The sequence below is a fragment of the Trichomycterus rosablanca genome, chromosome 1 (genome assembly GCF_030014385.1).
Source record: "Trichomycterus rosablanca isolate fTriRos1 chromosome 1, fTriRos1.hap1, whole genome shotgun sequence".
In the NCBI taxonomy this organism is placed as follows: domain Eukaryota; kingdom Metazoa; phylum Chordata; class Actinopteri; order Siluriformes; family Trichomycteridae; genus Trichomycterus; species Trichomycterus rosablanca.
Genome location: NC_085988.1, coordinates 75,340,501 through 75,355,468, shown reverse-complemented (window position 1 = coordinate 75,355,468; position 14,968 = coordinate 75,340,501). Strand labels below are relative to the sequence as shown.

The following is a 14,968-nucleotide window of genomic DNA, read 5'->3' as shown; positions in this document are numbered from 1 at the left end:
CCACCTTCTCTTGAGATTCAGTTCATGGACAGATGTCCTGACATTTTCCTTAAGAATTTTCTGATATAAATCAGAATTCATTGTTCCATCAATGATGGCAAGCCGTCCTGGCCCAGATGCAGCAAAACAGGCCCAAACCATGATACTACCACCACCATGTTTCACAGATGGGACAAGGTTCTTATGCTGGAATGCAGTGTTTTCCTTTCTCCAAACATAACGCTTTTCATTTAAACCAAAAAGTTCTATTTTGGTCTCATCCGTCCACAAAACATTTTTCCAATAGCCTCCTGGCTTGTTCACGTGATCTGTAGCAAGCTGCAAACGAGCAGCAATGTTCTTTTTGGAGAGCAGTGGCTTTCTCCTTGCAACCCTGCCATGCACACCATTGTTGTTCAGTGTACTCCTGATGGTGGACTCATGAGCATTAACACTAGCCAATGTGAGAGAGGCCTTCAGTTGCTTAGAAGTTACCCTGGGGTCCTTTGTGACCTCGCCGACTATTACACGCCTTGCTCTTGGAGTGATCTTTGTTGGTCGACCACTCCTGGGGAGGGTAACAATGGTCTTGAATTTCCTCCATTTGTACACAATCTGTCTGACTGTGGATTGGTGGAGTCCAAACTCTTTAGAGATGGTTTTGTAACCTTTTCCAGCCTGATGAGCATCAACAACTCTTTTTCTGAGGTCCTCAGAAATCTCCTTTGTTCGTGCCATGATACACTACCACACACATGTGTTGTGAAGAGCAGACTTTGATAGATCCCTGTTCTTTAAATAAAACAGGGTGCCCACTCACACCTGATTGTCATCCCATTGATTGAAAACACCTGACTCTAATTTCACCTTCAAATTAACTGCGAATCCTAGAGGTTCACATACTTTTGCCACTCACAAATATGTAATATTGGATCATTTTCCTCAATAAATAAATGACCAAGTACAATTTTTTTGTCTCATTTGTTTAACTGGGTTCTCTTTATCTACTTTTAGGACTTGTGAGAAAATCTGATGATGTTTTAGATCATATGTATGCAGAAATATAGAAAATTCTAAAGAGTTCACAAACTTTCAAGCACCACTGTACATATTTGACCATTTAATTTTTGACATTTTAGGGGAAGCTGAGCTTCCCTTGCAGTCTTAGAGAAATTGCCACTGGTTCATATGGAGATCCATATAGAGCACAGAGAGCCACAGACAAATCTCCATTATTCCGTGGTCACCAGGTGTCACTGAACAGCCAGCAGAGGTTATAATTTCAGCAGGAGTGAGATTCAAAGTCCACTTTTGAGTCATTTCTAAATCACCATTGCAGTTCCTCCACTGCATGCACTAGACTGAGACTAATTGAGAAGAACTAGCTTGCACACACCCACTCTGACATGTAAAGCAGCTCACATGCCATGCTCTCTCTATTCCATCACCACTTGTGCCAGGGACCCTTAACCAGAGAGTAAGAAAATAGGGTCCTCTACAAATCTGTGGGGAATTTTGGGGCGACACGGTGGCTAAGTGGGTAGCACTGTCGCCTCACAGCAAGAAGGTCCTGGGTTCGATCCCCAGGTGGGGCGGTCTGGGTCCTTTCTGTGTGCAGTTTGCATGTTCTCCCCGGGTCCGCATGGGTTTCTTCTTGGAGCTCCGGTTTCCTCCCACAGTCCAAAAACATGCAAGTTAATTGGAGACACTGAATTGCCCTATAGGTGAATAGGTGTGTGTATGTGTGTGTCTAATCTGTGATGGACTGGCGCCCCGTCCAGGGTGTTACTGTGTGCCTTGCACCCATTGAAAAGCTGGGATAAGCTCCAGCACCCCATAGCGACCATAATTGGATAAGCAGTTAAGACAGTGAGTGAGTGAGTGAGTTATTTGGACAGGCCCCACCTTACACACCTATCCTCCTTGCATGGCCCAAATTTGAATACTAGGCATTGTTGTACAGAACCTCCAGGGGCCTGCAAACATCACCCTAAACATTAAAACACCTTTGGGAAAATTTGAAATGTCCAATGTGAGTCAGACCTTCATAATCAACCCCACTGCCTGATCTCAGTAATGCTCTTTTGACCAAAATTCCCACAGACACAACGTCTTTAGAAAACCCTTCCCAGAAAGGTATAAGCTGTTATAGCTGAATAGTAATAATGCCCATGTTTTTGAATGGTATGTACTATAACAAGAATGAGATCCAATGTCAACATACTTTTGGCAGTATAAGGTTTAAGGCTATAATTTCCTAAGGAGGTTGGATGCATAGTGTTGGGGCATGACACTGACAACAGATGATGGTAACCTCTATTCAACTGGTTACCCACTAAGAAGCCATCATTATCAATGTCCACACTGAAACACCAACTGGTTTTAATATTTTAAAATGTAACAATCACTAAATGTACTAGTTTATTCAATTGCACAGCTCTGCTTTTATAGTCTGGTCCTGTGTCAGCACTCACATGGCTTCTTCTGTATAGGGATGATAATCGGTCTGGAATTGGACCTCAGTAAGATGTGTTGAGAATCCATTTTATTATTGTTCACTTTTACCGCCAGTCCGTTGCGTGCCAGTAGCTCACGTGCCATCATGATGAAGCCCTCATCCACATTCTGGGCCTCCTTGGCTGAGGTTTCCAGTGCGACTAGTAATTCTTTCTCCTTTGCTAATGAACACGCCTCTGTAAACTGAACCTCTCTCTCAGACTCCAGGTCACATTTATTACCTGTAAATGAGATCAATCAGTGGGGCAGTGGAAAAGAACATATCTAACAGTCACAGCAGTGATTAACTAAATAAATACAGATTTTAATATGTACTTTTTTAATGCATTTTCTCCCCATTTTCCTCCCAGTTTAGCGCACTTAATTTGTCTTCCGCTGTTGAGGGATACCAGATTGATCATACATCTGAGGAGAGCACATCGCTGTACACGCCTCTTCCGACACGTGTACAGCTCTCTTCTCGCCCCTGCATTCTGCACAGGCGCCTCTTCCACCAATCAGGGTTTTTACACAGCGTAGAAAGACCCACCCACCCACACACACACCTACCCACCCACACACACACCCACACACCCACACACACACCCACACATAGTCCGGCCCCCTCCTTGCAAATACGGTGGCTAATTAATATCTGCTGCAGGCACTGCTAATTATGCCCACCAGATGGTGCCCAGCCGAGTTTCGAACCAAGGAGTTCAGAATCTCTCTGCTGGTGTGCTAGCGGAATATCCCGCTGCCCCACCTGGGCACTTTTAACATGAACTTTTGCAAAATTCTGTTGTACGTACCTATCAGAGCAAGGAGGATGTTGGCAGCTCCGAACTTCTCCACCTCACTAATCCATTGTGGTATAGAATTGAAAGTGCTTTTGCGAGTGATATCATAGGTGATCATTGCTCCATGTGCACTGCGGTAGTAGCTCTGTGTGATGGTGCGGAATCTCTCCTGTCCTGCGGTGTCCCAAACTTGCATCTGTTACAAATGACAGAATGTAAGAGTTTTCTAAAATAATTTTATATATATACAGTTGAAACCAGAAGTTTACATACACTATATAAAAAGACACATGTGCATGTTTTTTCTCACTGTCTCACATGAAATCGGAATAAACTCTTCCTGTTTTAGGTCAATTAGGATTACCACAATTATGTCTATGTGCTAACTGCCAGAATAATGAAAGAGAGAATTTTTTAAGGCAATTTTTATTACTTTCTTCAAAGTCAAAAGTTTACATACATTTCATTAGTATTTGGTACTGTTGCCCTTAAACTGTATGACTTGGGTCAAACGTTTAGGATATCCTTCCACAAGCTTCTCACAATAGTTGGCAGGAATTTTGGCCCATTCCTCCTGACAGAACTGGTGTAAACCATGTTTGTAGGCCGCCTTGCTCGCACCTGCCTTTTCAGCTTTGCCCATAAATTTTCTATAGGATTTAGATCAGGGCTTTGTGATGGCCACTCCAAAACATTGACTTTGTTATCCTTAAGCCACTTTGTAACCAGTTTGGCAGTATGCTTCGGGTCATTGTCCATTTGGAAGACCCATTTGCGCCCAAGCTTTAACTTCCTGGCTGATGTCTTGAGATGTTGCTTCAGTATTTCCACATAATGTTCTTTCCTCATGATGCCATCTATTTTGTGAAGTGCACCAGTCCCTCCTGCAGCAAAACAACCCCACAACATGATGCTGCCACCCCCATGTTTCACAGTTGGGATGGTGTTCTCAGGCTTGCAAGCTTCCCCCTTTTTCCTCCAAACGTAACGATGGTCATTATGGCCAAACAGTTCAACTTTAGTTTCGTCAGACCACAGGACATGTCTCCAAAAATTAAAGTCTTTGTCCCTGTGTGCATTTGCAAACATTAATCTGGCTTTTTTATGTTTCTTTTGGAGTAATGGCTTCTTCCTGGCAGAGTGGCCTTTCAGCCCATGTCGATACAGTATTCGTTTCACTGTGGATAATGACACACTCTTACCAGCTTCAGCCAGCATCTTCACAAGGTCTTTTGCTGTTGTTCTTGGGTTGATGTGCACATTTCGGACCAAAGCACGTTCATCTCTGGGACACAGAACCGGTCTCCTTCCTGAGCGGTATGATGGCTGGACATTCCCATCTTGTTTGAACTTGCGTATAATTGTTTGTACAGATGAACGAGGCACCTTCAGGCATCTGGAAATTGTACCCAAGGATGAACAAGACTTGTGCAAGTCCACAATTCTCTTCCTGATATCTTGGCAGATTTCTTTTGACTTTCCCATGATGTTACACAAAGAAGCAGTGTGTTTCAGGTGTGCCTTAAAATACATCCACAGGTGTCTCCACTTAACTCAGATGTTGCCAATAAACCTATCAGAAGCTTCCAAAGACATGACATGATCATATGGGCTGTCCCAAATTGTTTAAAGGCATAGTAATCTTAGTGTATTTAAACTTTTGACTTTGAAGAAAGTAGTAAAAATTGCCTTAAAAAATTATCTCTTTCATTATTCTGGCAGTTAGCACATAGAAATAATTGTGGTAATCCTAATTGACCTAAAACAGGAAGAGTTTATTCTGATTTCATGTGAGACAGTGAGAAAAAACATGCACATGTGTCTTTTTATATAGTGTATGTAAACTTCTGGTTTCAACTGTATATATATATATATATATACAGTATATATATATTTTGTTTATGCATTTTCTCCCCTTTTTCTCCCTTTTTAGTGCGTCCAATTGCCCGATTGCATCAAGCCTCCTCTCCACCAATGCTGATCCCTGCTCTGATTGAGAAGAACGAAGCTAACCCACGCCCTCTCCAACACATGGGCAGCATGCCGTATGCATCTTATCACCTGCACTTTGACGAGTGCAGTGCAGCTCAGCGTTGTGTACTGAGAGACACACCCTGAGAGCACTCTTTTTTCATCTCTTTGCAGGTGCCATCAATCAGCCAGCAGAGGTTGTAATTGCACATCCGGCTTAGTCCCGCCCATATCTAAACAACAGACCAAACGTCGTTCATGTGGCCGCTCAGCCTTAGACGGCAGGCAGAGCTGAGATTCGATACGATGTATTCGAGATCCCAGCTCTGGTTCCAGCGTGTGTTTTTACCGCTGCGCCACCTGAGCGGCCCGCTAAAAGGAATTTTTAATAGGTTGGCAAATGCAAAGCTCCTTTAATTTCAGTTGTAAAAATTTAAATGTAAGGTTTTGTAACATAATCTTCAGAATACTGGGTGCACAGTTGAAGTTAAATGTTTACAATTGTAGGGGGACATATACACAAAATTTTTAAAAGTATATGGACATGCCTTCAGGCCTACCCACTGCTAATTATATTATTATTTGTAATTCTTTTTCATTTACCTCTTTATCCTGGTCAGAATCATAGCAGGTCCAGTTTAACCAATCATGTCAGTGTAGTAATTATATAAAATAAATTCCAACTTTGTGGCAACAGTTTGGGGAATGCCCTTTTTTGTTTTAACTTAACTGTATTTCAACACTCAGGTGCGCAGGACGGGGTTCATGAAGACGATTAAAGCTTAGATTATTTTGCTTGCGGTGAAGAAACTGCACAGAGCCCTAACCTTAATCCTATTATACCCCTTTGGAATGGGAAGAACCAGAATGGTCAAATGCAATTCAAAACCATGCAAAACAAGTCTGCCAAATTGGAATGCATGTGGCATTGTCTACAGTCAAACGTAACAACACTTTTCTTTACATGCTGCAGTGCAAGAATTACATCTCTAATTCAGATAACCAGCACATTGAAGTTTAACTGAATGTGACATGTGAAAGAAGTCGTAGCTCAAGACTGCAACAAAAGGGAAGAGACTGCGGTATGAATATGAGGGTTAATTAGTGGAGCCACCTGTTGTGGTCACCTGGGTATTTAACCCCTGTTTTGTGCTTCCTCTTGTGTGTGTACCTGTGTGTTACAGAGAAGACGCCAGGCTGGAAAGCAGACAGGATGAAAAAAAGTTGATTTTTTAAAAATAAATCACTGCAAAAGCAAAATGCTGTATTCTACTTTCTGGTCCAAACAAACTTGTTACGCTAAAGTTTGTTGCTGAGTGCATAGACAAAGAAAAAGGAGGAGCAGGTGCTTTTTTAAATATGTAGCAGCCTATACACCGATCAGCCATAACATTAAAACCACCTCCTTGTTTCTACACTCACTGTCCATTTTATGAGCTCCACTTATCATATGGAAGCATTTTGTAGTTCTACAATTACTGACTGTAGTCCATCTGTTTCTCTGCATACTTTTTAGCCTGTTTTCACCCTGTTCTTCAATGGTCAGGACCCCCACAGGACCACAACAGAGTAGGTATTATTTAGGTGGTGGATGATTCTCAGCACTGCAGGGACACTGACATGGTGGTGGTGTGTTAGTGTGTGTTGTGAGTGGATCAGACACAGCAGCGCTGATGGAGTTTTTAAATACCGTGTCCACTCACTGTCCACTCCTAACTAGTTGGTTCACCTTGTAGATGTAAAGTCAGAGACGATCGCTCATCTATTGCTGCTGTTTGAGTTGGTCATCTTCTAGACCTTCATCAGTGGTCACAGGCGCTGCCCAAAGCATGCAGAGTAAGAGATGAACTACAGTCAGTAATTGTATAGCTTTAAAGTGCTTCTATATGGTTAGTAGAGCTGATAAAATGGACAGTGAGTGTAGAAACAAGGAGGTGGTTTTAATGTTATGGCTGATCGGTGTATATCCATGACAAAGTAAAGCGTGCTTGTCTGTGGTTAGCTTCTACTTTAGGGCCACTGTTAAGTCTTTTATGGTGGTTCTTAAAATACTTAATTATACATGAATACCTGAATACCTGAACACTAATTAAAGGTTAAGAACAGTCAGTTCTTGAAGTTGATGTGTTAGAAGCAGGAAAAATATAAGGATCTGAGTGACTTTAAATGAAGTTCTGGGCAGAGATGGGAGAACCAGTTGCTGCACTCCATAAGTCAAGCAATTGTTGAGTAAAAGGGTGATGACAGTGTATTAATAAAGTAATTAAAATCTCTGCAAAATCTCAAACTGTGAGTAGCATGCTATTTGGCACTGCTGTAAATCATTATGAAGCACCTTGATAATGGGTGTGAATAGCTGCTACCTTGTGCTAAATCCCACTGAGATCCACTAATTCTCTTAAGATGTGCAGTGCTATAGTAACCTAACACACCTGCTGTACCTGCACATCCAACTCTGTAATTAATCACTCTCTCTAACTAACTGTATAATTGGGTTTAAAGTGATCTTGTATTCAGATTCAGCATTATTAACCTAAACCACAGCCAATTTATTTAATAGTCTAACATTTACGAGTCTTTCTAGTTCAGCAAGTTTTCTTTTTATAAAAGTAAAGCTATTAAAGAACAAAATAGCTGCTGTGTTTTTTGTTTTCTCAGGAGGTAAAAATCAATTAAGTACTTTATTTACTTTATACAACGATCAGCCACAACATTAAAACCACCTCCTTGTTTCTACACTCACTGTCCAATTTATTAGCTCCACTTACCATATAGAAGCACTTTGTAGTTCTACAATTACTGACTGTAGTCCATCTGTTTCTCTGCATGCTTTGTTAGCCCCCTTTCATGCTGTTCTTCAATGGTCAGGACCCCCACAGGACCACCACAGAGCAGGTATTATTTAGGTGGTGGATCATTCTCAGCACTGCAGTGACACTGACATGGTGGTGGTGTGTTAGTGTGTGTTGTGTTGGTATGAGTGGATCAGACACAGCAATGCTGATGGAGTTTTTAAACACCTCACTGTCACTGCTGGACTGAGAACAGTCCACCAACCAAAAATATCCAGCCAACAGTGCCCTGTGGGCAGCGTCCTGTGACCACTGATGAAGGTCTAGAAGATGACCAACTCAAACAGCAGCAATAGATGAGCGATCGTCTCTGACTTTACATCTACAAGGTGGACCAACTAAGTAAGAGTGTCTAATAGAGTGGACAGTCAGTGGACACAGTATTTAAAAACTCCAGCAGCACAGCTGTGTCTGATCCACTCATACCAGCACAACACACACTAACACAACCACCACCATGTCAGTGTCACTGCAGTGCTGAGAATGATCCACCACCTAAATAATACCTGCTCTGTGGTGTTCCTGTGGGGGTCCTGACCATTGAAGAACAGGGTGAAAAAGGTAACGGCTAAAAAGGTATTTAGAGAAATAGATGGACTACAGTCAGTAATTGTAGAACTTTAAAGTGCTTTTATATGGTAAGTGGAGCTGATAAAATGGACAGTGAGTGTAGAAACAAGGAGGTGGTTTTAATGTTCTGGCTGATCAGTGTATGTGTACTCACTGTTGCATTTTGTGGTATGGAAATTGATTATACAAATAAAACAAAACATTTAAGTGTAGAGTGATCTACTTTTTCTTGTATGTCCAATTTCCCTATGCAGTATGCACTATGGCAGACCCTACTTTTGCATGACATCCTCGCTGGCCAGACATGTAAAGCCACCAATGCTTACAGAGAGCCCTAACATGTGGGGAGGACCTCACTATACCCTTATATTTCTCCACCTATGCCTCAACCACACCACAGGCAGTTGTGGCGGATAAGTGCTCACCCAAGGCCAGTGGCTCTGCTAAGACATATCCAAACATACTACAGATGTCATCCCTCTAGTACTTGTGGTTTATCAGGTTCTTAGGCAAGAGTGAAGCAGGTGAACCCAGTGATCCATTACAAAGCATAAACATTCTGCCTATTATTATTACAAGATACGATTTTGCATGTTGGTGAAAGTGGTCTGAGGTAAGAAGAGGTAAACAAGGATGTGTCTTTAAGTAAACCTGTAGAACAGGTCCCCTCCCACTGCTGGTCTGACTAGTTTATTTTAAACGTCTTTACATGACCTTTACACGGATTTACCTAAATGATAAGATGGTGTAATGCAGAACAAGTTCCTACAAAAAATGTGCCAGTGTTTTTAAACCTTATCTTTAAATAATGTATGTGAATACAAAGGACAGTAATCTCTAGAACAGAACAGAAAACACACTGACTGTAACTTATAAAGGTTAATGGCATGTGGCAAATTCCACTCATAAAAAGCTTAGCTTGTTTGTAAATGTAGAAAAGTAAATAAAAAAATTTAAAATCTTATATCTAGGATCGCATTTATAGCATAGCATAATTTTTATAGATTTTACTGTACTAGGAGAACGTCAAAAAAAACCCTTCTGATTTAAAATGTGTGTATAATAAAAACTGTAGTAGTGGAATTCTGTTACTTACTGATAAAGTAAGTAACTTGACTATATAAAACAAATTATATACGAATTATATAACACAAAACAACAATTATGCTCTAAAAATTTGCCAGATGGGAAATATTAAATTAATCATAATTTGCAGGTCAAAATGTGTATTTTAAAGCAAAATTAAACCAACCTTTACTCTTTTGCCCTCAATATTGAGCGTACGAACAGTGAAGTCCACTCCAATAGTGTTCTGTTGCCTCTCAGAGAAGAGTCCAGTCTTAAATCTCTGTATTATGCAGGTTTTGCCAACATTGGTGTCTCCAATAAGAATAATCTTAAACAAGAAATCAAAGGTTTCATCTTGTTCTAGTCCTGCAGGCTGCATGGTCAAGCTGAAATAGTAATGATGCAGGCTCTATGTCTTTTGGCCAGTCTCCGTACTCTGTACAGTGTGACTGCCACTCTGTAAAGGCTATAAACTTGTCTCAAACAGGACACATCAGTCCACCTCTAGAGTCACGGTCCATTTCCATCCCCCAACACACTCGCCTGGAATGAATAGAAGCCGTTAGATGATTAAAACAGTTTCAGCAAATCCTCTACCTGTGCTATGTACCTGTTTCTTCTGACAGAATGGTCCTCTCTACTCTGGGTTCTGTTCCTCCTTCATTCCACCCACTTCCTCCATTCCTCTGTTTCACCTGATGTTCCCGCCCGGCCTACTCAGCACAGTCTCACAATTACCTGCTCTACTGCCCTCAGGGCATTGTACTGTAGTTTATCTTCACATGTCTACAGCACAGTTTTAATTACTTGGAATTATATATTTTTTACAAAATCATTCATAAAACATTAAATAAAGCTTCATGTCTGTATAATTCCTCTCAACAGCAGTAGTTTGAAATTGCAAATTGTCCCTTTCTGATTGCCTTTGTTATTGCCTATCAGTTTAAATATGAGATCATTAAACAAACAAAAACTAGTGTACAAACATGACACATTCGCAGTTTGCTCACTTTTTGATTGCTTGTTATTGCATATCTATGCAGCCAATATTGGGTCTGCTCCAGGGGTACAATGGCTGACCCTGCGCTCTGACCCCAGCTCCAAACTTGCTGGGAAATGTGAAAAAAGAATTTGATTGTACTGTACATGTGTACATGTATATATGACAAATAAGGGCATTCTTTATTCATTCTTTTTTACTTTGAATTTGAGATCATTAAACAGAAGATACATAAAAAAAACTAAGGTAAAACATTTATTTAAGGGACTAAATCTACAACACGGTGCTTGGGTAAAACAGGGGTCATTAATGCTAGCCCACCACCACTGTGATCCACTGGTGAAACTGGTGAAAACTAGTGATCTGCTTTGTGGTTTTTGACGTTTTGATGTCTTGAAGTGTTCAATACTACACTGCAACACTTTATACCAATCAGAGTTATATTAATTACATTTAGATATAATTTAGAACAGCCAATTCACCTATTGCCACATTTTTTGGAGAATTTTAGGACAACACCATATAGACATGGGCATACCATAATTTGTAAATATTACACATATAAATATTTTATTTTAATATTTTTATAATGTAAAAACAAAGAAATGTTTATATGTGTAGATAAATACAAAATTATTTTATGTAGACTCTTACTGTTTTTGATCTTTTAATTTGAAAGGAGTGTGTTTTTCCTCCCTTTATTCCGACACATCCCGCCTTCTCCACCACGATTGGCTAAAATTCTATGTTTACAAGTTGACTGGTTGTAGGACAGAAGTCTCAATATTACTATCCAATCAAATGGCTGGACGCCGAGTATTGCTAGCCAATGTGAACACAAAAGCGCGTTTCGTCTGAATTTGGGTGTTAAAAAAACAACTCATCTTTACCGTATTTGGTAGTTTAGGATTCACTATGGATGCTTGATTTCAGACATTTGGGAGTCGACTCTAGTGAATCAGTATAGTCTAGTTTACAGTCAGTTATACAGACATATTTTTTCTTGATTATAAATTCTAAAAGCTAAAACGCGGCTGTAATAGAGTACATAGCATAATGTTATTGTATTTAATCTATGTATATTTATGCAATTTTCCCTTTTTTTAAGAGTTCAAGAGAGGCTTTATTGTCATTTCAGCTATATACAAGTACATATTGATTCCTCTAGGACCAGGGTGCAACATAGAACAAAAAGTACAAGACAGTACAGTACACAGTGCAGATAAAAACAGTACAATAAATACAAAAAGTAATTTAAAGGAGACAAGACTAGTAGAGTCCCAATCTAGTCATTTGCATTTACCCTGATTATATCTTCCCTCACTGCTGCAGACTCCTACTCTGGCCAAGTAGGCCTGTACCTAACACCAACACCTCCAACACGTGTATTGCCGACCGCTTTTTTTCACCTGCACACAGCAGGTTCACACAAGAATCAGTATTGTGTTTGGGAGCCACACACTTTCTTTTATTCCCAGCCTATGTGCAGGTGCCATCGATCAACCAGCAGAGGTTGCAGTTGCAGCAGCAAAGAGGAATCCCTTCAGCCCTTTCACCCGGCAGACATTAACTAATCATGTCTGCAAGTAGGTGCCAGGCGGGCCGATAGCAGAGCTGAGATTTGAACTTGAGAGCTCAAGATTTTAGCACTGGTTGGCTAGCACGTTTTACTGCTGCCCCATCCAAGACAAAATGTCATTTTTAATGTTTGTAATTCTTGCAAGTTATGTTACTTTGGGCATGTGATGAGGCACCCACATGACAACATTAAAGGCAGTGTCATGACAAGATTTGTGGAAGGACTCAGAAGACAAAGAAGGCAGCTATATATATATATACAGTGTATCACAAAAGTGAGTACACCCCTCACATTTCTGCAGATATTTAAGTATATCTTTTCATGGGACAACACTGACAAAATGACACTTTGACACAATGAAAAGTAGTCTGTGTGCAGCTTATATAACAGTGTAAATTTATTCTTCCCTCAAAATAACTCAATATACAGCCATTAATGTCTAAACCACCGGCAACAAAAGTGAGTACACCCCTAAGAGACTACACCCCTAAATGTCCAAATTGAGCACTGCTTGTCATTTTCCCTCCAAAATGTCATGTGATTTGTTAGTGTTACTAGGTCTCAGGTGTGCATAGGGAGCAGGTGTGTTCAATTTAGTAGTACAGCTCTCACACTCTCTCATACTGGTCACTGAAAGTTCCAACATGGCACCTCATGGCAAAGAACTCTCTGAGGATCTTAAAAGACGAATTGTTGCGCTACATGAAGATGGCCAAGGCTACAAGAAGATTGCCAACACCCTGAAACTGAGCTGCAGCACAGTGGCCAAGATCATCCAGCGTTTTAAAAGAGCAGGGTCCACTCAGAACAGACCTCGCGTTGGTCGTCCAAAGAAGCTGAGTGCACGTGCTCAGCGTCACATCCAACTGCTGTCTTTGAAAGATAGGCGCAGGAGTGCTGTCAGCATTGCTGCAGAGATTGAAAAGGTGGGGGGTCAGCCTGTCAGTGCTCAGACCATACGCCGCACACTACATCAAATTGGTCTGCATGGCTGTCACCCCAGAAAGAAGCCTCTTCTGAAGTCTCTACACAAGAAAGCCCGCAAACAGTTTGCTGAAGACATGTCAACAAAGGACATGGATTACTGGAACCATGTCCTATGGTCTGATGAGACCAAGATTAATTTGTTTGGTTCAGATGGTCTCAAGCATGTGTGGCGGCAATCAGGTGAGGAGTACAAAGATAAGTGTGTCATGCCTACAGTCAAGCATGGTGGTGGGAATGCCATGGTCTGGGGCTGCATGAGTGCAGCAGGTGTTGGGGAGTTACATTTCATTGAGGGACACATGAACTCCAATAAGTACTGTGAAATACTGAAGCAGAGCATGATCCCCTCCCTCCGGAAAATGGGTCGCAGGGCAGTGTTCCAGCATGATAATGACCCCAAACACACCTCTAAGACGACCACTGCTTTATTGAAGAGGCTGAGGGTAAAGGTGATGGACTGGCCAAGCATGTCTCCAGACCTAAACCCAATAGAACATCTTTGGGGCATCCTCAAGCGGAAGGTGGAGGAGTGCAAAGTCTCGAATATCCGCCAGCTCCGTGATGTCGTCATGGAGGAGTGGAAAAGCATTCCAGTGGCAACCTGTGAAGCTCTGGTAAAGTCCATGCCCAGGAGAGTTAAGGCAGTTCTGGGAAATAATGGTGGCCACACAAAATATTGACACTTCAGGAACTTTCACTAAGGGGTGTACTCACTTTTGTTGCCGGTGGTTTAGACATTAATGGCTGTATATTGAGTTATTTTGAGGGAAGAATAAATTTACACTGTTATATAAGCTGCACACAGACTACTTTTCATTGTGTCAAAGTGTCATTTTGTCAGTGTTGTCCCATGAAAAGATATACTTAAATATCTGCAGAAATGTGAGGGGTGTACTCACTTTTGTGATACACTGTATATATATAGCTGAAAAGTAGTGTGACCATGGAAAGCTGGAAGATTATATCACTCACACTACTCAGCTTTCCATGATGACTCACTTAATATATTAAAGTATATGCTATTACACCAAGAATTCCTGGGTGTTTTGCAGTAACACACCCCGGACAGGATGCCAAACCAACACAGGGCCTCAGCCACCACTGTCCACACACAGACAAAGTCAAAGGCAATCCTGTTCACACCTGATCAGCTGTTATAATAGCTAGCTGAGATTGGAAAACACAAGCTTTCATTTGATAGCCCAAAACTTTACCCACTAGGCTTACCACTGTAGTGAGTCAATGTCGGGACTAACCCCGCTGTAATCGAAATAGTTTTTTATGTATTGGGTATAAAGAAGCAAAGAGCTAATCTGGATTTGCTGTGGTGTTCATTTTCTGCATTTAAACAAGCTTTAAATCCTCAAAGATGTATTTAACACTTTAAAGCAGTTTAATAATTAAAGGGATTTGATGATCATGTAGCCGACAATGTAAAGCTTGATGTTTGCAGTATGTATGAATTTGCAAACGGCTGTAATACGAAAGTACTACACAGGTTTGATTTGTGTATTTGATTACTATTTTTAATAATATGTGTAATATTCTATTTAATACAGTTGTAGCCTAGTGGTTAAGAAACTGGACTAGTAATCGAAAGGTCACTGGTTCAAGCCTGTCCACCGCCAGGTTGTCACTGTTGGGCCCTTTAGCAAGGACCTTAACC

At 40.9% G+C, this 14,968-nt stretch overlaps 1 protein-coding gene across 1 annotated transcript; it reads right to left on the bottom strand.

The window, feature by feature from the left end:
• Positions 1 to 2,360: 2,360 nt before the first annotated feature.
• On the bottom strand, positions 2,361 to 10,115 carry LOC134324669 (ras-related protein Rab-19-like). The gene is made up of 3 exons (XM_063006596.1): positions 9,921 to 10,115; positions 3,288 to 3,471; positions 2,361 to 2,717 (listed from the first exon to the last, which is right to left on the bottom strand). The coding sequence occupies exons 1-3, from the start codon at positions 10,113 to 10,115 to the stop codon at positions 2,443 to 2,445; spliced, it is 654 nt and encodes a 217-aa protein (XP_062862666.1). The 3' UTR covers positions 2,361 to 2,442.
• Between the last annotated feature and the right edge of the window lie 4,853 nt (positions 10,116 to 14,968).